The 22,421-nt window shown below is 36.8% G+C and overlaps 6 protein-coding genes across 10 annotated transcripts; 4 read left to right on the top strand and 2 right to left on the bottom strand.

Moving 5' to 3' along the window:
• LOC105174212 (F-box protein At3g07870-like) lies at positions 97–3,999 on the top strand. 4 transcript variants are annotated; one of them, XM_020698012.1, is made up of 3 exons: positions 97–220; positions 1,851–2,567; positions 2,701–3,999. In XM_020698012.1, exons 2-3 carry the CDS (start codon positions 2,439–2,441, stop codon positions 3,841–3,843), a joined length of 1,272 nt encoding a protein of 423 aa, XP_020553671.1. In that variant the 5' UTR covers positions 97–220; positions 1,851–2,438; the 3' UTR covers positions 3,844–3,999. The 4 variants fall into 4 exon arrangements, with proteins under 4 accessions (XP_020553671.1, XP_020553668.1, XP_020553669.1 ...); XM_020698009.1 differs by lacking the exon at positions 97–220 and having other exon boundaries at positions 807–2,071; positions 2,148–2,567; XM_020698010.1 differs by lacking the exon at positions 97–220 and having other exon boundaries at positions 807–2,047; positions 2,148–2,567.
• Positions 4,776–6,267, top strand: LOC105174213 (putative F-box protein At4g38870). The gene has a single exon (XM_011096239.2). The coding sequence runs from the start codon at positions 4,959–4,961 to the stop codon at positions 6,099–6,101; it is 1,143 nt and encodes a 380-aa protein (XP_011094541.1). The 5' UTR covers positions 4,776–4,958; the 3' UTR covers positions 6,102–6,267.
• Positions 6,890–8,304, top strand: LOC105174076 (putative F-box protein At5g62660). Its single transcript, XM_011096055.2, has one exon. It carries the CDS (start codon positions 7,163–7,165, stop codon positions 8,276–8,278), a length of 1,116 nt encoding a protein of 371 aa, XP_011094357.1. The 5' UTR covers positions 6,890–7,162; the 3' UTR covers positions 8,279–8,304.
• On the bottom strand, positions 8,775–12,104 carry LOC105174075 (protein ABSCISIC ACID-INSENSITIVE 5). 2 transcript variants are annotated; one of them, XM_011096053.2, is made up of 5 exons: positions 11,828–12,104; positions 9,818–10,902; positions 9,650–9,721; positions 9,466–9,495; positions 8,775–9,218 (listed from the first exon to the last, which is right to left on the bottom strand). In XM_011096053.2, the coding sequence occupies exons 2-5, from the start codon at positions 10,817–10,819 to the stop codon at positions 9,117–9,119; spliced, it is 1,206 nt and encodes a 401-aa protein (XP_011094355.1). In that variant the 5' UTR covers positions 10,820–10,902; positions 11,828–12,104; the 3' UTR covers positions 8,775–9,116. The 2 variants fall into 2 exon arrangements, with proteins under 2 accessions (XP_011094355.1, XP_011094356.1); XM_011096054.2 differs by lacking the exon at positions 11,828–12,104 and adding an exon at positions 11,018–11,674.
• On the top strand, positions 13,815–15,280 carry LOC105174077 (germin-like protein subfamily 3 member 2). The gene has a single exon (XM_011096057.2). The coding sequence runs from the start codon at positions 13,946–13,948 to the stop codon at positions 14,591–14,593; it is 648 nt and encodes a 215-aa protein (XP_011094359.1). The 5' UTR covers positions 13,815–13,945; the 3' UTR covers positions 14,594–15,280.
• Positions 15,217–18,489, bottom strand: LOC105174078. Its single transcript, XM_011096058.2, has 5 exons — positions 18,092–18,489; positions 17,164–17,429; positions 16,866–17,077; positions 16,432–16,699; positions 15,217–15,690 (listed from the first exon to the last, which is right to left on the bottom strand). The coding sequence occupies exons 1-5, from the start codon at positions 18,180–18,182 to the stop codon at positions 15,403–15,405; spliced, it is 1,125 nt and encodes a 374-aa protein (XP_011094360.1). The 5' UTR covers positions 18,183–18,489; the 3' UTR covers positions 15,217–15,402.

The raw sequence follows: 22,421 nt of genomic DNA on the forward strand, positions 1-22,421 counted from the left end.
TGTAAAACACTTTCCTACTTTGGTTTGCTAACAGGCGCTCTTTCAATTTGAGTAAAAGATTGACTAGTATTTCAAGTCTTATCCATAGGGTTTTGGTCTTGCCCCAGGAGTTGACTACAGTCTCGATGAGATTCCTCTGCAAGCAAGAGTTGAGAACATCATTGCCTAGATTAATGGAGGCAGATGAACTGAAGTTGGGAAAACATAATGATTTTACAAGGTCAGAGATTGTTTTCTGCAGGTTGATATGGATATATCTGTACTTTTGCTGAGAAGCTGGAAATGGTTTAATGGTAGCACAAGACCGTGAGACATAATGTTTACATGATGACTTTGACTTGGAAGTAGGAATAAGCATGATATCAATGCCTTTGCCCTGTTTCACATTTGAATCAATCCTTATGCCTTTGTTTATTGTTTTTCAAAGAGTTGGGGGTTTCATGATGTATGGATCTGCAACAGTGATAATCTTACCATTCCTCTACGCCATAACTCTGAAGAACAGAAAATCCTCAAGGCACAACATAGAGAACCAGCCAATGATTAATGGTAGACTGCAAGTAAATAGTTATCCTTTTATATGTTTTCTTTTCCTCTGTACACCATCAGTTATGAAGAGAATTTGACTTCCTTGACTTAAGCTCATCTCTTCACATATTGATGTGACGATATATGGCTTGTAGGGTTGTCCCCAATTCTGATATGCATATAGCTTAAAAGATGCTGGTACAACTGCTGCCTAATGTGTTGCCTTTTAATATCCTGGAAGCTTTATAAATGATTTACTATCTATTATCTGAGCATGAGATTGGGTTGCTGAAATTATGACATATTATCTGCTAATTTTTCATGGGCCATGAGCAGTAAAATTTAAAAGGATCGCCTGAAAATTTGAGATGTATCATAAAAGTGTCAAGAAATGAGTTTTTCTCAGCTAATTACTTCAAGCTTTTATGAGTAGAAACTATATAATTTGCAATAACATTGAGATGACTTCAAATAATCCTGCTATGCACCTTCATGAGGAAAGACTGTGTGTCTGTGTCCGTGGTGGATATAATTGGAACAGAAAATGTTTCATTTGATGCTTTGAGCAAGGCTCATTTGTAGGCAGTACATGGATGGTTAAGGAACAAGTAAACAAACTGTATCTATTTCTTTCATCAAATGACTTTGTGAGGATATACATATACATGACAGAAATTGTACAGAGACAATGCTTCAACGGACTAGTACAAGACTTGCACAAGGAATGGCAGTTAAACTATAACCAAATGAGACTGCGAAAATTTGGTCACTTTTGGATTTGCCCACTTCACATATACAAATAATTTTTCACATCCGTTGGTCGGCCGTTCGCATTGATTTTTGATTTCTTGCTACTCATTGGTGGCCGGTTGCAGTTGCAGTCGCAGTCGCACTTGACTCGATTCACCGTAGTTTCTGTTAAATTCCGCATTTGATGTTGCTTCTTCCATCTGGTCCCTTCTGAAAATTCATCCTTGTCTTCGCCGGCGCCTATCCATGGCGCTCCAGTCTTTTTCGCAGCCATCCTATATCTTCTTCTCCATTGAAGCGCACTTTGTTTGAATGCCTCAGGTCTATAAATATCCTTGTGTGATGGCAAGTCTTAATTAATCATGTGCATTGATGCCATCAACTCGGGTTTATTAAATAGTAATGTTGCAATTTAGGAAAGACATTAGAATTCTCCTAAAGCTGTGTGATGGGATGCTGCGGGAAAAGGGTGTTGTTGACCGACTGGTTTATGGTTCTTTTTTTGTCAAATTGCTCGTTTGTATTCCCATCTTCTGATGGCGGCCCTGGTTATATGGTTCTGTGCTTAACAGGAATCAGGACTTTCCTGCAATTCGAGGTGCTTTGGAGATGCCATGGTGAGATTACTTTGGAGAATTAGCTGTATGATTGATTACGTCACAACTCGAGGAAAATAGTGATGAAGTAGAAAAAATACCAGCCACGACCATTTTCGTTGGACTTATAGCTGGTGTTGCAGTACTCACTGTGTTCCTGTCATTCTTCATGAGTAAACTCTTCGCCAAGAATAAATGTAACTGCAGATCTCCATGTTTGCTTCATTTACAAATGGGAATTAATTGAGAATTTTGGCTTTTATTTGACTGCAGGTGCAGCTGATAAGAAAAGAACGGTTGAAAAAGACCCCGTTAAAATTTATCCTCTAGTAGTTCTAATTTTTTACATTTTTGCAGAAACATAGAACATTGGACATTGACACAGTGACTAGGTGTAGGGATGACCAAGTACAGTTTGGGACTTCTGTCATTGGTTTTATTTCTTTCTCTGTAGGAAAACATCTAGACAAACTTGGAGATCTTAAACTCATGTGGAGGATTACTCATAAATGCCATGAGTTTTCCTCGAAACTGTTAAGAGTAGTTTATTATAAACGAAGTTAGATGAACTTGATGTTTTCTCTCTGTCAATCCTGTAACACGCAAACTTTGACAATTTTGCAGCTTTTCTATCTCCTAATTGCCATTGAAAAACTTATCCGCTCACGGACTGAAACTTTCATAACACATCAGGTGAAAATTCTCAGAAAGTTCACTGATGACACTACAAAATGTTGTCTCTTACATGGTCCACATATGCGTTTATAAAACAGAAACAACTTGCAGATATTATGAAATACACCAAATGAATAGTTTCGTCATTCAGGTCTATGATGCAAGATGGAACTATGAGCAACGACTAATTGTTACGTGCATGTTGCAAAACGAAGGTATGGAAGCTATCCCTTCTGATCTGATTGTCGAAATACTATCAAGACTTCCAGTTAGAGAGCTTGGCAAGTTAAGGTGTGTTTGCAAACAATGGTACGGATTACTAGTATGTAACAATGAATTCACTGGAGAGCACATGAAACACACCAAAAGAAAGCCTCTTCTGCTGCTGCGTAGATATTCTTCCAACTTTTTAGTAGAGGTAAAGACAAATAAAGTGTCAGTTGAGCTCACAGCCATAGACTTGGAGGGAACTGTAATAAACAATTTCAGGACCGTGGTGAACGGCCCTGTTCATACATTTGTCTCTTGCGCTGCTTTAGCCATTTTATGCTGCATGAGATCCCTTTATGTTTTTAATCCCAGCACTGGACAAGGCCTTTCCATCCCACGTTCTTCTGCTGCTGCTTCTTTTTACACGATTGGCTTTGGCTACCTTCCTAAATCGAATGAATATAAGATCATTCATTTGTTCTTGGTTCCATCTGTTGGAGAGGGGAAAATGAGGTCCGAGATTTTAACTCTAAGAGATGGGGAGGGAGTAATCACCGATTCTTGGAGATCAATCGGAAACTGCCCTCAAAGTGTATCAGCAAGTGATTGCCTATGTTTGAACGGCATTGTTTTCTGGGAGATTTCACGATTGTGTAAAGGGCCACAAGGCAAAGAAATTGCCTCATTTGATTTGTACAAGGAAGAATTCAAGGTATATAGCTATCCTGTGTGTGATTCTACCAAGTATTCAATGATGGGATTGACAGGATTTCAAGGGACTTTATCTGTAGTGGGATTTGCTGCAGAAACATCAACTATGGATGTATGGCTGATGAAGGACAATAACAGTGGGATTTGGGTGAAAGAATATACTGTTGATCTCTTCTGTTTAGGTGCTGAAAGTCTAATCCCATCGGATTATTACAGCGGAGATATACTCATAAGCACAAAACAAAAAGATCTGATACAGTATAGCATCAGAAATCAAACATCCACAAAAATAAGTTACTGTAGAACCATTGGGACCTTTCGTAAGCCCTGCCTTTACTATGAAAGTCTCTTTTCTCTGCACAAGATTGTATAGCCTTCATATATGTGGAGAATCTGCTCAACAGCATTGTCATGATATTTTCTAAGTTTCTAATAGTGCTATGTTAAGTGTGTAAAATTGTCAATAACAATGTATACATTATGTGTTGGACATCTTCTTCTTCTTCTTCTTCTTAGATATATATGTATATATCCAGCTATTATTTTTCATAATATTCTCTACTTGGGGTGTTATTCTATATATGCAAAAAAAAAATTATTAAAATGGTAGTAATTATTTGATGGCTGATGAAGGCTGCTGGTGCAATGACAAATAAGGAAGAGTGGATGGAGTTGAAAATTGACATACATAAAATAAAGCTACCCAAAACTGAATACAAGATTTTATAGTGAAATACTTGTGCGAAAAGGAACAAGTGAAAAAACTATAAAAGATATCAACTCTGAGAATTGGCTGCTGAAGTACTTGGTCCAAATCAAGTGTTTTTCTAGAAAAAAAGCTTCTTAGTGAGGGCTTCCACCTATTGTAATTGGGTGAATACAATTTATCGATATTGTAAATAGCAAATTATTTTTTTATAAAAAGAACCTTGCAATTTACTTCTCTATACTTTTTAAAATAAATGAACTTATCTCCCTATCTAAGGAGGTAAATTGCTTCATTTTAAAAAACATAGGGAGGTAAATTGTTGTGTTTTCGAAAATATAAGGAGATAAATTGATATACTATTTTTTCATACATGAGTAATTTGCTCATTTGCAATATCACAGGGTTGCTTGCATTTTTTTGCTATTGTAAGTGTAATTGGAGCCCAAAACTGACCAAGTCAGCCTTCTACTTCTCTATTCTTGGTCAGCCTTCTACCTTGAAAATTCTCAACAATGACAAGTGTGTCTTACTCATGTTAAAGAATTGAGACTCATAACTAAAGAGTGCAAAATAATGGAACTGCTTTAGTCTATAAATTTAACTTGCCGTCACCACCTAACTATTTTTTTATCAACAGTTATCCATACGTTCAAACAATTCAACTTTTCAACTTCTGGGAACCATCAAGCCTATCTTCAAAGTCCATTGATGCCTATCTTGCAACTTGTCTGAACATTTTATACAAAGGTAAGCTTTTGGAACTGAGAAGATAACCATAGATGAATACTCAGGACAAGGATCTGAAAGCAGTTGAACATATCAGAGCTCATCAGATGGTGGAAATGAAAGGAATCGGTTACCTCCCACGTGATATGATCATCGAAATACTCTCAAGACTCCCTGCCAAGGTTCTTTGCAAGTGCAGGTGCGTTTCTAAATCATGGCATGACTTGTTAACTCGTGATGTCGAATTTATGACCCGACATGTTCAATGGTCTAAGCAGAAACCTCTGTTACTGGTGAGAAGATACATTTCTGATGGGATTGGGGAACTTAACAAGAGTAAAATAACCATTGAATTGACCTCCATAGACATGCAGGGGGATGTAACTGATAAGTTCAGGAAAGTAATTGATGGACCTGTTCACACTTTTGTTTCTTGCGGCCCGTTAAGTATTCTGTGCTGCATGTACTCTCTTTATGTGTGCAATCCCAGCATTCACCAAGTTGTCCGTGTGCCGTATCATGCTAACTCTCGTCTTTACAACATAGGCTTCGGTTACCTTCCTGTGTCAAATGAATACAAGATTGTGCACATGTTTTATCATTCTTTCATTGGAAACGGGAAGATGGGGTGCGAGATTTTCTCTTTCAAAACAGGTGAAGGAGTTACTTCAGGTTCTTGGAGAGGAATCGGAGATTGTCCATTTAGTGCCTGGACCGATGAGTATCCGGTATCTGTGAATGGGACGATATACTGGGCGCTTTCTTCTGGATGGAAAGACAAATCGATTCTCTCTCTCGACCTGGAGAAAGAAGAATTTAGCTGTATTTCCTATCCCATTCATGAATCTAAAAAGTACAATTTCTTGGAGTATATCGGCCTTATGAGCACTTTATGTGTGGTCGGGTTTTCAGCAGAAGCATCGACAATGGATATTTGGATGTTGAAGGAAAAGAAGAACAAAACATGGGCAATGGAATACAGCATCAATCTCTTCCCTTTGTGTCCCAAGTTTCTGGTTCCTTCCGACGATCACTCAGAAGAAATATTAGTTCATATGGAGCAGAGGGATCTCATTTGTTATAGCCTTAAGAGTCAAACATCCAGAAGGATTGGATACTACAGGGCCATGAAGACTTACAACAAGCCATGTCTGTATTATGGTAGCCTTATTCCTATGCATTCTAGCAGTTTTTGAATGGTTTACTTAGGCAATTGTAACTGAATAATGTCTAGATGAAAAACCAGAAATTCATTTCTTCTTCAGTAGAAAGGTTTAAGGCACTTCTGACCCTGACTATCTGAACTTTCATTTTCACATGTATGGTGGTCTTTTCTGGAGTTGACTTGCATATTTCAGTGTACTTTCCTATACCAGTTTTTCGGAGATGGCAAACAACATCAAGATTAAGGAACTTGATCAGAAAACAGTTTGATGTCTGATCAAGAAACATCATGAATATCAAAACAGGGGATGAACTTGAAGCTCTTCATACATGATATGAGCTCTTTTCCTACTTGTACAAAAAGTAATGGTCTGTTGGAAACTGGCTACACAGTAAAAAACAATAACAGATCATTCTGACTAAGTTTTTGGCTTTACTTGCAAAGACCATTAATCTTGGCCAATAAGATAAATATATTTGATGCCGACAAGATTACTTGAAACCATTTTTATATGAAGGAGAACTAATTTTTGGCTTTTCAGTTATTTTCACTGTTTTTATATAAAGCCCCTAGAATCATTCGTGCTAATGTGAGGACCACTTCTGCGTGCTCATAGCGTCACGCTTCGTGCCTTTTGCCATTAATTTACTGCTCTGACATTAGCAATTAACAACCTCAGTTGATTATGCAGACTATTCTCCTATTTTAGTATGAAACAAATATAATAAGGTTACTTATATTTGGATTGTCAAAGTATTGGAGATTTTCTTTTGATATTTGCGCCATAAGTATTACTAAGGAAATAGTTCAAGTTTTACCAAAGTTCCCTGAAACATCCAAAGTACAACTTATCATTTCTTTGTTCCTTGTTCTTGTCTGACCTAAGAGATTGTCTTAAAAATAATATTTGCCTGCCTGTTCACACACATTGAAGGATTCAGCATTACAGAGAGCATTTCTTGGAAAGGCCGCTAATATGCTGTCCCTTAACTGTATTTAAATAAAGGATAGAACATGGTCTTGTTCACATCTTGTAGCAAACAGATGAAATGAATCCATTTGGCAATCAGGGCAATGATCTGAATCCGCAAGATGGATGGAGAAAAGAGAGATAAGCACATGATGGAAATCCAAAGAACCAGCAGTCTCCCTCATGATGTGATCATTGAAATTCTCTCAAGGGTTCCTCCCAAGTCCCTCAGCAGATTCAGGTGCGTTTCCAAACAATGGTACCATTTACTGACTCACGATCACGAATTCATTGCCCGACATAGCAAATGGTCCAAGAAAAATCCTCTCTTGCTGACACGAAGATACATTTTGGATGAAAACTGGGAAACCAGTAAAAAAGCCACCGTTCAATTAACCTCTGTAAACCTGGATGGAAATGTTACAGATAAGTTCAACATAGTCATTGACGAACTAATCCAGACATTCATTTCTTGCGGTCCGCTTAGTCTCATCTGCTGCAACTATTCCCTTTATCTCTGTGGTCCAAGTTTCCATGAACTTGTGCGTGTCCCACATCGTTCAAGAATTTGTCTACAGAATGTTGGCATTGGCTACGTTCCATCTTCAAGTGAGTACAAAATTGTGCACTGGTTTGAGGCACGTCGTTTTGGGGATAGAAACATGGTGTGTGAAGTTTTAACTTTTAGACGTGCTGTTAAAATCAGCTTTGGTTCTTGGAGAGGATGTAGAGCTTGTCCTTGGAGTGCCTGCACTGAGAAGTCACCTCTGTGTGTGGATGGAAATATTTACTGGGCACGATCATCCGGATGGAAGGAAAGATCGATACTGTCATTTGACTTGGAAAAGGAAGATTTCAGCATCATAAACTATCCTTCTTGTGATGTCAAAACTTACAGTTTTCTTGAATTTGCTGGGATTAAAGGGTCTTTATTTGTCCTTGGATGTTCAGCAGAAACATCAACAATGGCCGTGTGGCTGTTGGACAAAGATGAGAAGAGTTGGGTGTTGGAACATCGCATCAGTCTCTTCCCTTTTGCTGTGAACTTCCTGATTTCTTCAGACAGTCAGAGCGAGGAAATATTGATCCATACGGAGCAGAAAGGACTTATAGGATACAACGTGAGGACTCAAACATCCAGAAGGATTAAGTACTTCGAAGGTGTGAGAAGTTACAACAAGCCTTGCCTCTATCATTACTGCATTTCTCCTCTGTGTACAACCACTTACGACCAATAAAATGTTTTAGCTTACGTCTGGAAAACGACCATCGAATGCTCATATTCTCCTACAAGTTGGTGTAGAAGAGAACTCATTTAAGATTCTTCAACCTCATCTAATGGTACTTAGTCGTCTGTGGATAAATTAGCTAAGTCCACTTCGTCAAAATCTTATGACAACTGGGTATCCGGTCTTTCAGGAGCACCTTAGCACCTGGTGAAGTGAGTAACCAGTCTTTCAGAAGCACCTTAGCACCTGGTGAGCAACAGCTCCACTGGTCTCCACCTGCTGCCTCGGTGGCCACAGCCTCTTCCACAACCCGTACCATCTGACCCATAATGCCATCCCATGGTAAGTGCATTTTGGTAGCTCGAACTCAAATGCAGACGCTCTCCCTTTCTGCATCTTGCCATGTACAATAATACAATAAAGTTCGATTATGATTTATTAGAATTACTAAAATACGTATGCGAATCCTTTTTCTCTCTACCTTTACTCGATCACAAGACATAAGTAGGCCTTAAGTCCATATAAGAGTCAAGCTCAGAACTATACATCAAACATAACTATATGTTTCAATCTCTATAACTCCAAAAGAAAGTTTACAAGCCTAAACCTTTCAACCTCAGCTGTTCATCGGAAAGAAAGAATTGCGAGCATCAATGCAAGCCACACGCATCCATAGCACCATTAGTATTGACTTCCTTTTCCTGTCTTCCTGGAAATGGCTAATTGGTAAGCCATTCCAACAACCTCGTGGTCGAATCAATTGATTATGCAATGCACGCACTTTGTTCAGGCCAAGGATAACTATTACTCTTCTAATAGCATATTAGGGGCGCCGAATGCTGTCGTTTCAGTAGGGACAACTTGAACTCCTCCTCATTGTTCTAAGTCTCTCATTGGCTTTTTGGGCCTTAGACTGCATCTGTGCTTTCGCTCTTGTTTCCTCATAATACTGTGAGCAAAGTTCACACAAGCTCAAAATATTTAGTGGAGAAACAATCCGCTCATCATTTTCAAAATTGCAAATATATGTCAGCATAGATGAGCCTGGATGATGCATCTTTGCCACAAAAAGCACGGCTAGAATTACATCAACCATTTCAACTTCAAACTCAGCCATGCAGTGATGTGGTAGTGATATCAAGACATAATACCACCAAAAACAGAAAGACAGAACCTGAATTGGGGAATACATGTACCTGTTGTTTCCTTTTCATTTCGAACTCAGCCTGTTGCAGTCATGAAAAACAAGTCCGTTAGCATTACCAATTAATGATCATCCAAGACTACAAGGAGGTAAAAGTAACTGATGATGGAAAGACTTTTTGACTGAAGACAATGTTTTGAATGAAATCATGGTTGTCAAAGTATCTGTATGATTACCAAAGCTTGTTTCAAGTGCGCATTCTCTTCTTTTAATTGGTTCAGTTCTGCTTCAAGTTCAACTGTGTAAGCCTGCCACAAATGCATAGCAATTAAGATAAGAACCACTTAATCAAATTCAGCTGCAATAGCCCTAGTTGAAAATGAATTCATAGCTAAATAGTGTACCTGCTTCCTCGCCCTAGATCGTGCAGCTGACTCTCTGTTCTTGATCATCCTCCGTTGTCTCCTCTCCACCACCTTCTCCACCGGACCATCTATAATTCGCTTCCTTCCTCCTCTCGACCCACCCGTATCAGCTCCGTATTGATTCCCACTGTCCACCTGATTCATGCACAGTCCGTCTGTCGACACCGGGCAAGCTGATGATCCCATTCCCAAACCCTGCACTTGCCCGAATCCTCCACTTCCATTCCCCATTCTCCCTCCATAACTGACTGCTGATGACTGCTGCGAGTACGCACCAACCCCACTTTGTGGGAGCGCCTGATAAGTTGCTACATTTACACCACCAGCAGAAGGACCACCTATAGCCATTATAGGCCTGGCAGCAAAATTAGGCCCCACCGGTGGATGGTGGCTGCTTTGGTACATTCCATATGCTGGCTGTTGGGGTACTGGTGCAGGGGCAACGTTCTGTTCTCTCACAATCCCTGCCCGAACCAAGAAATCTTCTAGTGTCATTTCTCCAAAGGTAGGTTGCCTCTGAGTGGCATTAGGATTCTGAACATGGCTGTGACTGCCACCATTATGCGGCTGAGTTTTGTGAATTTCAGACCATACTTCTTCGACTGTTTTCCTACACAGAGGCTCTGGGATATTGAAAGAACCTTGTCTTGGTAAGCTAGGCTGCTTCGATATTCCCTTGTCCGTTGTATTACCTTCTTGGAGGGCAAGCACGGTATTGGCTGCGGCAGTGGCTTGGGTGTGTCCCTGAGCTTGACTTTCTTCAGCAGTCCATATACTGTTGAGAAATTCATCCATGTTCATCGACCCAAAATTCTTGCCACTCTCACAAAGTGTATGTTGAAACTCATCAAGGGTGAGTGAGTATATAGACGACTGTCTCCCAAGTGATTGAACTGTCTGATTCTCAGGCTGTTGCTGGCTTGATTCTAATTGTGACTCGACATTTCCTTGGGATATAATTTCAGAATCATTAGCAACCATTTTGGGTTTTGTGGTGAAAATCTTTCAACTGTTTGGGCAGTAGAATGCCAATAGGTCAACAGTCTGAAGCACACTGCTTGCACCTGCACATCACAAGCAAGAAATTAGAAACGTTCGTGTCTAGTCATCTTTCTTCTGGAATGGAATTGCTGCCCACCAATAATCTCAAGATTCATAATAGACTAATCACAACTCAACTGCATCCTCTATTTAACCATCTGCATCTCTGATTCCCTCACAATTTCAAGGTACTTATATCCTACACGTATAACCATCAAATCCTAACATATGGAATCCAGCTCCCATGAGAGTTCAGTTCAAGCTTGTCTTTGTTAATACCTTGCAATAGCCTCTCAGCCACAGGAAAAAAGCACATCTCAAGATTATTGACAACACAATAATATTTCACAGGTTCATGTTAATCTACACATTAACTTTGGACATCAAAACATTCTACTATAGTAAGTGTCCGTATGGAATAGACTCCATCATAAAAAATGCAGACACTTCCGCACAATCATCGTACTGATGTCCTTATTACGAATGCAATTTTCCTCGTCCACTTTGTTTGGCCATTCCCAAGTCGAGATTGTTAGAGAAACTGCAAAATCTGTCATTTCTTGACTAAATACCATATCTGCAGCACAAAATGGAACTTCAAGAAAGTGGCTGGAATATTTGACTTCTAACCAAAAATTCAATCCCAGAAACCGAATATTAGTTCGACGAAGGAAGTAAAACCTTGCACCATTTCCTCATTGCTTCCCAAGAAAAACAAAAATAATTCAGACATATGCACGTCATCACAAATTAAACTGAGAGGAAAAATAATAATAATAATAATAAAGGATGGAGAGAAGTGAAGAAGAAGAATCACCGCCACATCAATAAGTCATATCACTGTAATCACCGCCATCCTTACACACACACACCAAAGAAAGAACTTCGAAGAAAACAGCTTTACAAATTAAACAAGCAAATAAATAAAATAAAATTCGAGCAAGTTACCAAAAACCCTCAAAGCAAGCTCCACAACCAGCTCATCAACAGAAAAAAAAAAAAAAAAAAGAAAAGAATGGTTCCAGCAATTTTTGATTTCACTGGCACGAAGCACAACTGCTACAGCCGACTTCCCAAATACTCAAAGCAACATGCAAATGCATACATACAAGTGTATGCATATGTAGAGAGAGAAAGCATGTGAAATTTGAAGGAGTAGCAATTTTGTTGCAGCAGGAGGAGGGGAGGGTGGAGGAGTGTATGCATATGTAACTCATGAAAGAAAAGAAGGTGTTGCGGGCCCAGCAGACGTGGGAAAAGGCCCAAAAATCAACTCGGCCCATACTCAGACACAAGTTTTTTGCATGGCTGCTGGACACGTCGAGGACAAGTGTCTTCACTCTAGTTCCTGAACCTGTTCCCGGTTTTCACCTGCGTTTACACGTGTCTCCTTACATCTCCCGGTTTGTAATAACTCACGTGCGGGATTTACCGGGCCGATTCCGTTGGATCGGCCCTAGGACGAAGCCCGTGGAATCTAATACAAAGGTTATTATGTATATGTATATTATTTTGTATACCGTCTCAATTATGTTTTCTCCATCCACTACTGCACTGTAATCTACCGATATTAATGCCTTCTGTTTTTGTTGTATAAAATTCAGAGTCGTTTAATTACCTCCCATTATTGTTATTATTATAAATCAGACTATATTTCAAGAATCGCAACTTATATACACAATCCTTGTACAAAATTTAGTTTTTTTTAATCGATTAAACAAATATGAATTTATTTTCATTTTTTTAGTGAAATTGGTTCAACTGCTTGCCAAATGTTCAAGGACACATGCTAATATATTTGTTATAATAATGGAAATTGGTAAAACAAAGTGAATTATTGATGCCCCAAAAATACATCTAACCCGAGAATGGACCTAATTCAAATAAAGTCAGAATGAAAAGTTCCAAATGTGCAGGGTCCAAGAGGACAAGGACGAGGCAGTCAACCTAAATACCCAAATGTGGGTGAATATGGCTATAAAACAAGCCTTCTCCCCTCTGTTTAGGGTAACGCAATTTTGACACTAGCATTCGCACGAAAGCACTGTATTATTATAAATTCTCTCATTATTTTATCACTCATCATTGTTCTATTTTATTTAATTTTATTTTTTCACAACTGTTTGCTGGATTAAGGTATCGAAGTGCTAATGAGCATAATATACTTTTTGCACGTTCTTTAAAAGAAATTCGGTCCAAAAAAACTCAAGTTCGAAATCTGTAACACTCTAAACTTTTTGTCTGCACTATTACTATTCCTCAATCTCCTTTATATTTACGATGATTGAAACTGATTTACACCTCACACAGTGTCTTGCATTAACAACTACGTCAAAATTTAATTAGTTAGGTAAGAGAAGAATTAAACAATTTTGGTATATAATAATTTCGAAGTTGGATGCAGCAAATAAAGTGGAAAAAACACAAGAATGATTAGCAATAATAGTCCTCATGCCCTGATTTGTCTCTTTCACAGCATAAAGTGCATCTTGCACTCCCCTAAAGTCAGATTATTGCCCCAAACCCCACCACTACACAATAAGTTCCTATTACATGAATGCACCTCTACATATCTTTTCATAGATCCTAACCTTCTTTCTTTTTTTTTAGAGTAGCTAGATTAAGATATTATATTTAATTAAATATATTATAATGATTTTGTATTAAAATATATGGAGAATTGTGGCGAACTAAATATAATTATGAGTTTGTCAAATAAATTAAAGTTTTTTTTCGAGTTTAGTACTTTAGTATAGAGGCACGACCTACCGAACTGTTTTCTAAGTGAACATACAGAATAAAATTTTATTTTCATAAAATAAATCTTAATTAGAATGAGGTGATGCCACTAATTCTTAACTATTATTTGTAAAGATATATATTTAATATGTGTAAGATTTTCACTCTTTGAAATGAAAAACTGAATACATAAATGCGAGGAGGAGTATATCATTCATTGATTACCATCATAATCTTTCCCCCCTTTGCTTTGTTACCAGGAAAGTAGCTCTATAAAGCCAATCGCTAGCTCTGCCTCAGATGCAGATGAAAACTTTGAGATAAAAAATGTACCCAAAATTTGCTTTCTTGCTGCCTCTTTGCTGTCTCTTTGCTCTGCGGACATGGGCGTCAGACCCAGACCCTGTTCAAGATTTTTGTATTCCAAACACAAATTTTGATGCCTCTGCCAGAGTACCCTGCAAGAATCCCAGGTTGGTCACCCCTGATGATTTCGTGTTTTCAGGTATAAAATCGCCTGGAAATTTCTCTGATACGGGCCTGTCAGCTATACCAGTGAATCCAACAACATTTCCAGGGCTCAACACACTCGGCATGTCGTTTGTACGTGCCGACTTCAGGCCTGGCGGGATCAATCCCCCGCATTTCCATCCCCGGGCAACAGAAACTGTATATGTTATACTGGGGAAAGTATATGCAGGTTTCGTGGATTCAACCAACCGGGTTTTTGCTAAGGTTCTTGAGCAGGGAGATGTGATGGTTTTCCCCAGGGGCCTGGTGCATTTCCAGATGAATGTTGGGAAGTCTCCTGCCACGGTTTTTGGGTGTTTTAACAGCCAAAATCCTGGCACGCAGAAAATCCCGAATGTTATCTTTGGGTCTGGGATTAATGATGAGCTCCTGGAGAAGGCTTTTGGATTGAGTCTCAGGCAGATTTCCAGGATGAGAAGGAGATTCTTGCCTAGAAAGGCTTGATTAGATAGGGGAAAGGGGATTTCCATGGATTCCCTTGTTCCATTTTCCCTTTCGGATTTATTACAGGAAATTCCTTTCTTGTTTCCTGTCACTGTTTGGAATGTTCCAGATATCTATTCTTTGTTGTAGAGTGCATTTTTTTTTCAGGTCTTTCACAATTTCACGGAGAGAGATGCATTATTTTTCGAGATGGAAGCTTCCAAGAACATTATTTCAGTTCCTTTCGGTTGTTTCGTATTACAGAGTTAACAGGAAGAAGAGGAAATGCCAACCAATCTGAAAATTCTTCACTCCATGAAACGTTTTGAATTTCTCTTAAAGTAGAGGAAAAACTAAAACTGAGCAGATCTGCTTGAATCATCAAAATCTTGCACTAAAGTAAGAACGTCTTACAAATCTGGGAAGGTAAACAGTAAATACTGTAACAATGTCTCCAGGGTTGTCTCCAAAAGTCTAGGAAAAATCTATTCCATAATAAATTTCTAATTTGATGTGGAACTACTGCGAAAAAGGAGAGGTTCTTGTCTTGTACATTGTCATGAGGCAGGATTATGCCTACTGATTAGAAACGTAAACAAATGCAGATGAACTCGTTCCCATGCAGCTTTTTGAAAGCCCAGAAATTAATGCCAAATCTTGAACTAAGAGAGAAAATTGCAGGTTCCGTACAGAAAATGTCGTCCAGAATAAGACACAACAAAGGCTACATAAGAGTTGTAGCGAAAACAAGCTTTTAAACTCCAATAATTAGCCAGAACAAGTGAGTTACATAAACCTGGTATAAAGAAAAACCCATGTTGGCCTTTCTTTCAAGATATAAGTTCTTGTATGATTTTGTCTGCCATCCCATCAGCAGCTGGGAACATATGACCAGCCCCTGATATCTCGTGATACTTAATCCATGGCAGCTTATGGGCAATGTAACGTTGCAGGGTAACAGGGACCATCAGATCGTCATCTCCATGCCACAAGTGAACAGAACCTTCACTTTCTGAGATTGGATTCTTCAAATCCGTCGGACCAAATTCCCAGGTCCCAAAGGCAATTATCATGTCACGATGAAGGGACTCATGCTCGCCTTGTTGTCTTACCAATGCCTGGTTATGTCGAAAAAAACAAATTGAAGACAGATTTTAGTATTAGAAACCAGATCAAATGGCCAAAACTATTGAATATACAGATTCACAACTGGATATCAGCAAGAAATTAGAACAAAGACAGACAACATGTATTGAATATACAGATTCATAACTGAACATCAGCAAAATTAGAACAAGAAAGAAAACAATATCAGGCCACCCTATACATGTCGGGACATGAACAGAACCAATAGTGCATGAAAAATGGCAATGGACCAATATAATAAGTCAAGCTTATTTCTATGTGTTCTGAGGCGCAATTAGATGAAGTAACAGTGCTCAATTTCACATAGCATTTTGAAAAGAAACATTAATGTGTTTATAAGATACAAAGAAAATGTTTAGAGGCTAAACAAACTGGGTAACGAAAGGCCAACTAACACTTCGATTTGTCATGGATGAGACGTTTCACATCAAAATATTTACAGATCAAGCACTCCCAGATCTGAGTTTTCAGAAAGTAAAAAGAAAAGTAATTCTACAAGGCAAGCACAAGAAAATATTCAAGAACCTGAATCATACAAACTCCCTAGTGTTAAATTGGACATGCCTAGTTTTACATGATTATAATGAGGGCATTCAGCTCAAGAGTCAGTATTTTGGCAATATCTTCCTCAGAAGAATCCACTACATTGTTTTTGTTTTTCTAACCAACAATTCCTATCTATTTTTCCTATAAAAGATTTTGAAAACCATTACCTGATATTCCTTTCTCAGACCTATATACTTCATAATTACTTCTTTGTCTTGTTGGGAAATGACATTTGGGTTGTGAGAGATAACACTTGAAGCAGGGAACAGTTTCTGGGTGTTCCACCAGTAGGTAAGCCATGGCATGTAGTGTGCAACACGAACAGCCCATTGGTCTTGTGCAGGCTGTAGATTATATGCTTCTCTAGATATGTTTGAAGGAATACCAGGCCACCAATAATTCACTACTGGTGCTAACATAGCTGCCCCTGCCAATCTGTTCAGCAATACAGTCAATATTACTTCAGATGGATGAATGAAAATTGCAGTTTGATGGTTTGAAAGAGAAAACACAGTTGGAAACAGTCATGGTTTAGAAATATTGGAAGATACAAGATAGTTAAGTATTAATGCAATCCTCAATTTCCACAAATGAAACATACCTGTGAGGAATATACTTGAGGCAAGTCCAGACAATCTGTCCACCCATAGAAAATCCAACAACATAAAATTTGGATCCTAACCCCAACTGGTCAGCAAGATCCTCAATGTCAAAAGCCAAGCTCTTAACTGTTCGGGTTGGGTGAGGATCACTCTCTCCATAACCGGGTCTGTCAAATGAAACAATGTAGATTCCCTTACTTTCGACTATATCCTGTCAAAGAGTTCCAAAATTGAATTACACACAATGCAGTTGATCCTCAGAAAAGCTGTTAAGTGACATAGTGGAAGCAGCATTACCGGGGAGAGGTTTGCAGTTAATGCAGCAACATCATGCCTGCAAGAATCAAACCCGTGGACAAACACTATTTTGTGCTTTGCAATATCTTTTGCGACACCATATTCTTGGTAAGCCAAGTATCTACCGTCCTTAAGCTGTACTCTTGATGCTGTAACTGGAGGGCCATCTGCAGAGCCACAAGTCTTTGGAGGAGGTGGTCGTGCTGCCTGATAAGCCCAAGCCAAAAACCCCACAAAGCCAACCAATAATATTTTCTTCAACCACCCTGAAACATCATGTACGAAGAAATTTGAGACAAAAAAACAACAAAAGTAGGTCCAACTTGAGTTGGGAAACTCCTGAAAATAGGTGGCCTCCTTCGATGTCAACCCCACAAACAAGCTACATGCCAATTCACTGTACCTCTCGTTACAATTAATGTCACACTTGCCATATTGCAAATACAAACAAAAGTTTTATCAGCAATCCAAATTACAACATCCACCTTAAAAAACACATTTTGCATCTAAAATCGTACTAAAATCGCCCATCAGATACTGAAGTTCACTCGTCAGTATAACTTCAGCGATTTAAAAACTCATCCTTCACACAAAACCAGATCAGGGGGAACACAAATGAAACGACCTCAATGTCAAACTATATGTTAGATGCAAAATGCAGGCAAAGCCCAAAAAATCAGCAACACAATGTAGGCACATAACAACATTTCCACAAAATCTCGAATTACGACTCTTAACACTTAAACCAGCCCTCATCCATTTCATGGCAACCCAAATCAAAACCATGATTCCAAATCATTATCACCATCTGAATTCTTGAACAAATCCAAGCATGTACTAATTCAGACAACAATCCCAGACCCTCAATTCAAACAAGAAAATCAGGATGTACAAACTGATGAAAAGAATCTCAAGTAAAAAATCCAACCTGAAACTTTGGAAGAACTCTTTGGCTTCGGTTTTCGAGTATGAGCCCTTGCAGAGGCTGCAGATATTTTCCGGGTTGTCCCAGCCGCCATTGTTTTCTGACCTTTTACTCTGTTCCAGCAGTAACCAATCCCACCAACAGAATTTCTCAAAATTCAAGATTCAACTACAGAGACTCCCAACGAGCGGAGCTGAGTTGAGAGATCTGGGACGCAAATAGGCGGCCTTTTGTTTTCGATTGATAATAGTGTTGCTGTGTGTTTTCTAGGCTAATGAATTCGCAGTGTAAGTAATACTGTTACAGACCTTGTCTTAAGGGCCCCTTGACCAACATATCTCATATGTCACGTCATTCGGAATCTACCTCTTCATGGATCGGTAATTTCCACATATTACACACTCGGTAGGCGTAAAGTCGTGTTATGCATGGATCCATATTTATATTTCTTCACTAATTAGAGACGGATGTTCAAATTTCAAAATCATATACATCTCTCTCACACATTTCAAATTTATCCAAAATTTCATATTCACATACCCAAACTAATATTTCATTCAACTCCAAGTTTCATAATTTTTTTTGAATAATTTCACTCTCCTTTTCTGAAATTGTGTAATTATATATAAATTTTTTATAATTTGAAAAATATATCTAACATTTCAAAGGTTTACTTTAGTATAATAAATAAGTCCCTTCGTTATGTAAAATTTATTGAATTTGTTCATATTAACAAAAAAAAAAAAACTGAATGAAAATTGATATTTACTTATTAATGACTTATTACAAGTCAAATAATTTTTCTCCAACTAAATTATTGTTATAACTGTAAAAATATATCTCATCACATGTATTAATGTGTAAGACGTATGAGGGTAATTTGATCATAATAAAACTTATTTAATATAAAATAAATCAGTAATAAGTCAATTTGAGGTAAATATATTTTTTTCTATCTTTTTTGTTAATATCAGCAAATTCCGTAAATTTTAACTAATGGAATGACTCATTTGTTAGATTGAAGCAAATCTTAGGGGTTCTACCTGTAATTACACCAAACCTCAGAGGAGGAAAGTGTAATTATCCTAAAATTTATTTGTATTTAATAAAATAAATCAACTAATTAAGTTATCCTAACTATAAATGACATACATAATTCCCATATTTTGTGTACTACGTAAAATAATAATTTCTATATAAATTGATTAGTTTGTTAAAACCTATCATGAATAGTTATTTCTTTTCTTGGTTTATTGTCATTAATAGTTACAAATAATTGAAAGTTATGGAGAAATCATAAGACAAAAATAACCTAAAATATTATAAATGACAATGTAAGAGGAACTAAACTTCATTTTATCTCTTCACATCAGGTAGGCCCTACTAATTATCATATACCAACTATTATACACGTTAAATACGTGTGCAAAATATATAAAATAATACTTACATATTTGATTTTCTTATATATAAAAAAATATTAATTAAATTTCATATATTTTTTATATTTAGCTATAATTGTAGTTATCCGATAAAATACGAGTATTGATAATTTTAAATATATAATTTTTTCGTGTGATAGTAAAAGTTCATATTAAAAAAAAAAAAAGAGGCCAATAATTTATCTTAGTCGAAATCAATATGTTTAAATTATCAATTGCAAATAAAATTTTAATTTTTTTTACCATATAAAAAGTGTTATATTTCAAAAAGTTATATTGTGGTAGTTGGAGTAAAAGAAACGCGACTAAGCGTATATAGGTTAAGTGAGGTGAAATATCAGTGTCGCTCTGCCCAAAACTATCAAATTTTTGGTGAAATATTGTACACATCTCACACCTGACCGCTTCAACGAGGAGTTGCGTTTGTTAAGTCACAATACTATTTTATCAAATTTTTCTGGCAGTTAATTACTAAAATAATGTTAAAAGGAGTTTGCAATTATACCCCAAAATGGGGGTATAGTTGCAATTTGCAAAATTAAGGGAGGTGTCAGTGCATTAATATAGGCTAATGATTTGGGCACACCTATATTTTTTTTTGTTAATTTATATTTATGTTATATTTAGTAATAATATATACTAATTAATTAGTTATTATTTTTAATTTTGTAATATTTCAAATTTTTATAATTTTAAAAATATTGATAAAATATATATTGATTTTTAATTAATTTTTAACAATTGATAAAATTAAAAATTACATACAAATAAAAAATTTCTAGTTAAGTATTGGCTTCATTATTTTGGTGTCCATGGCTCAGCCTTAGCACATTATTTGATGGGATGGAGCTTGGTTTTATTGCAATTGGATATAAATTTGTTGTTTTGCCCGTATTTGGGCTAGTCCATTTCGTTGTAAATTATGATAGTTTGTTGTTAACCCCAACAAGTAGAGGTGCATAGTGTCGTGGATCAATTGGGATATCTTAAAATTTCAATTGATCAACAACGCTACTCTACGCATATTTATGTTATTTAATAATATAATATACTAATTATAATCATATTATGTATGATTTTTAATTGTATTATATTATGAATTTTTATATGATATTTTAAATAAATAATAATTATTATATAATAAATTTTTAACAACGAATAAAATTAAAAATTACATATAAATAAAGAAAACATAAGAACTAAAATATTATAAAACTAAAATTAATTGCAGATTTAAATAATGTCTGCCAGTGTTGATCATTATAATCGAATCATTCTATTGTGACAAAAGGTTTTAAGGGGGTATATCTTGTACAATTATTCCATGTTGTGCGACAATTCGATAAACATTTTGAGATATGCTCCTAACATATATAGTCCAGTGTTTGATCTAATTCTTTGTTCTTGTCTGGTTTATTATCACAACTTATTTAAATGTGTCTCCATTTTATTAGCATGAAGTAAATTAAAAATAATATAATTATATAATTTTAAAGAGAAGGAAAAACATATCTAAAAGAAAGTATATTTATTAGTTAAAATACCACAATAATTAACAAAAGAGCTTTCCAAATGATATGAATGCGCCTGGATTCTTTTCAATAGAAGACGTACCAGGCATAAAACATAATCATCACAGCCAGGAGACTATTGTTATAGTTATTTAATGCTTAAATTAGACAAGTTATAAAGAATAAATGTTTAAGATGATAATAGGTATTAGGATAATCAAAATTATATCTTAGTTTGGGATTTATAAATTTTTTTTAATTATATAATTTCACGTAAATTGTAAATTTATGAATGATCAATTAGCCACCATGAGTCCATATATTCGAATTTGGTTTAAACGGGGACTGATTGGAGTGATCTAAATGAACATGCGAGGATTTTTTAAATATGGATTGATAAGTTGGAGGGGTTCCGCAGTTAACACGGAAACTCAACTCCACTCCACTGATTGGACGGTCCCTGAGGCTAAAGAGCCCGCCACTTTAGCGGCCCAGGTAGAAAGTGATTAGTGATTCTTGATTCGGTCGCTTTTGTCCAGGTTCGCCGCAAAAATGAATTATTGGTTATGTTATAAAGTATTATAATTTAAAAATTATGATAAATTAATACAATTTATTGTAATTAAATAAAATTAATGCAAAAAATTTACTTTAACTACGATCAATAGAGTATTTATTATGGTGAATAAATAATAGCAAATTATGGAGAGAGTTGATGAGGGATAATGTTGTATTTTTTTTTACACTACTTATCCCAAGTAAAAAGAGCTAGCTATATCAAAAGTCTGATCAAGCGTGTCGAATTGCTTCCTAAACAATAAAACTGATTCCGGGACATCACCCATATTTTGGAAATAAATCAATTTTAGCCGATGCAAATTTGGAATAAGCCTATATACTATTTCCCTGACGGCCCGATTGATATTCGGATTCTTGAGCCCTCCCCATGACATTTGCATCCACGTAAGTCCCGTGCGTTTGCGAATCGCGATGACGATACAAGCACTAGCTAAAATGAAATATGCCCATCCAGAAGAGTTGATTAAATTAAATAGCTAGGCAAGAACACAGTAGCAGCCTTTGAAGTGCACCGGCCGGCCACGTAGAAAGTTCAATAAAACGTGCATGGAAGCAGGCTGAAGGCAACCAACGGTTCCCAATCTTAAAAGGTGGTTTGGTTTCTAAATATAGAAATCCAACATTCCCCATTACCATATCAAGAATGTCTGAACAACAATACTAAGCTAATCTGTACATGTGTGTTTGTGGAGTTCCTTTATGCTAATACCTAAACAGTACTGTCAGTGTGCCCATTCACCAATCCCACACGCAGAATCTGGAAAACCCCAATGCGTTTTACGTTTAAAATTTGTAGGTAAA

The sequence above is a fragment of the Sesamum indicum genome, linkage group LG11, assembly GCF_000512975.1.
Source record: "Sesamum indicum cultivar Zhongzhi No. 13 linkage group LG11, S_indicum_v1.0, whole genome shotgun sequence".
Taxonomy (NCBI): Eukaryota; Viridiplantae; Streptophyta; class Magnoliopsida; order Lamiales; family Pedaliaceae; genus Sesamum; species Sesamum indicum.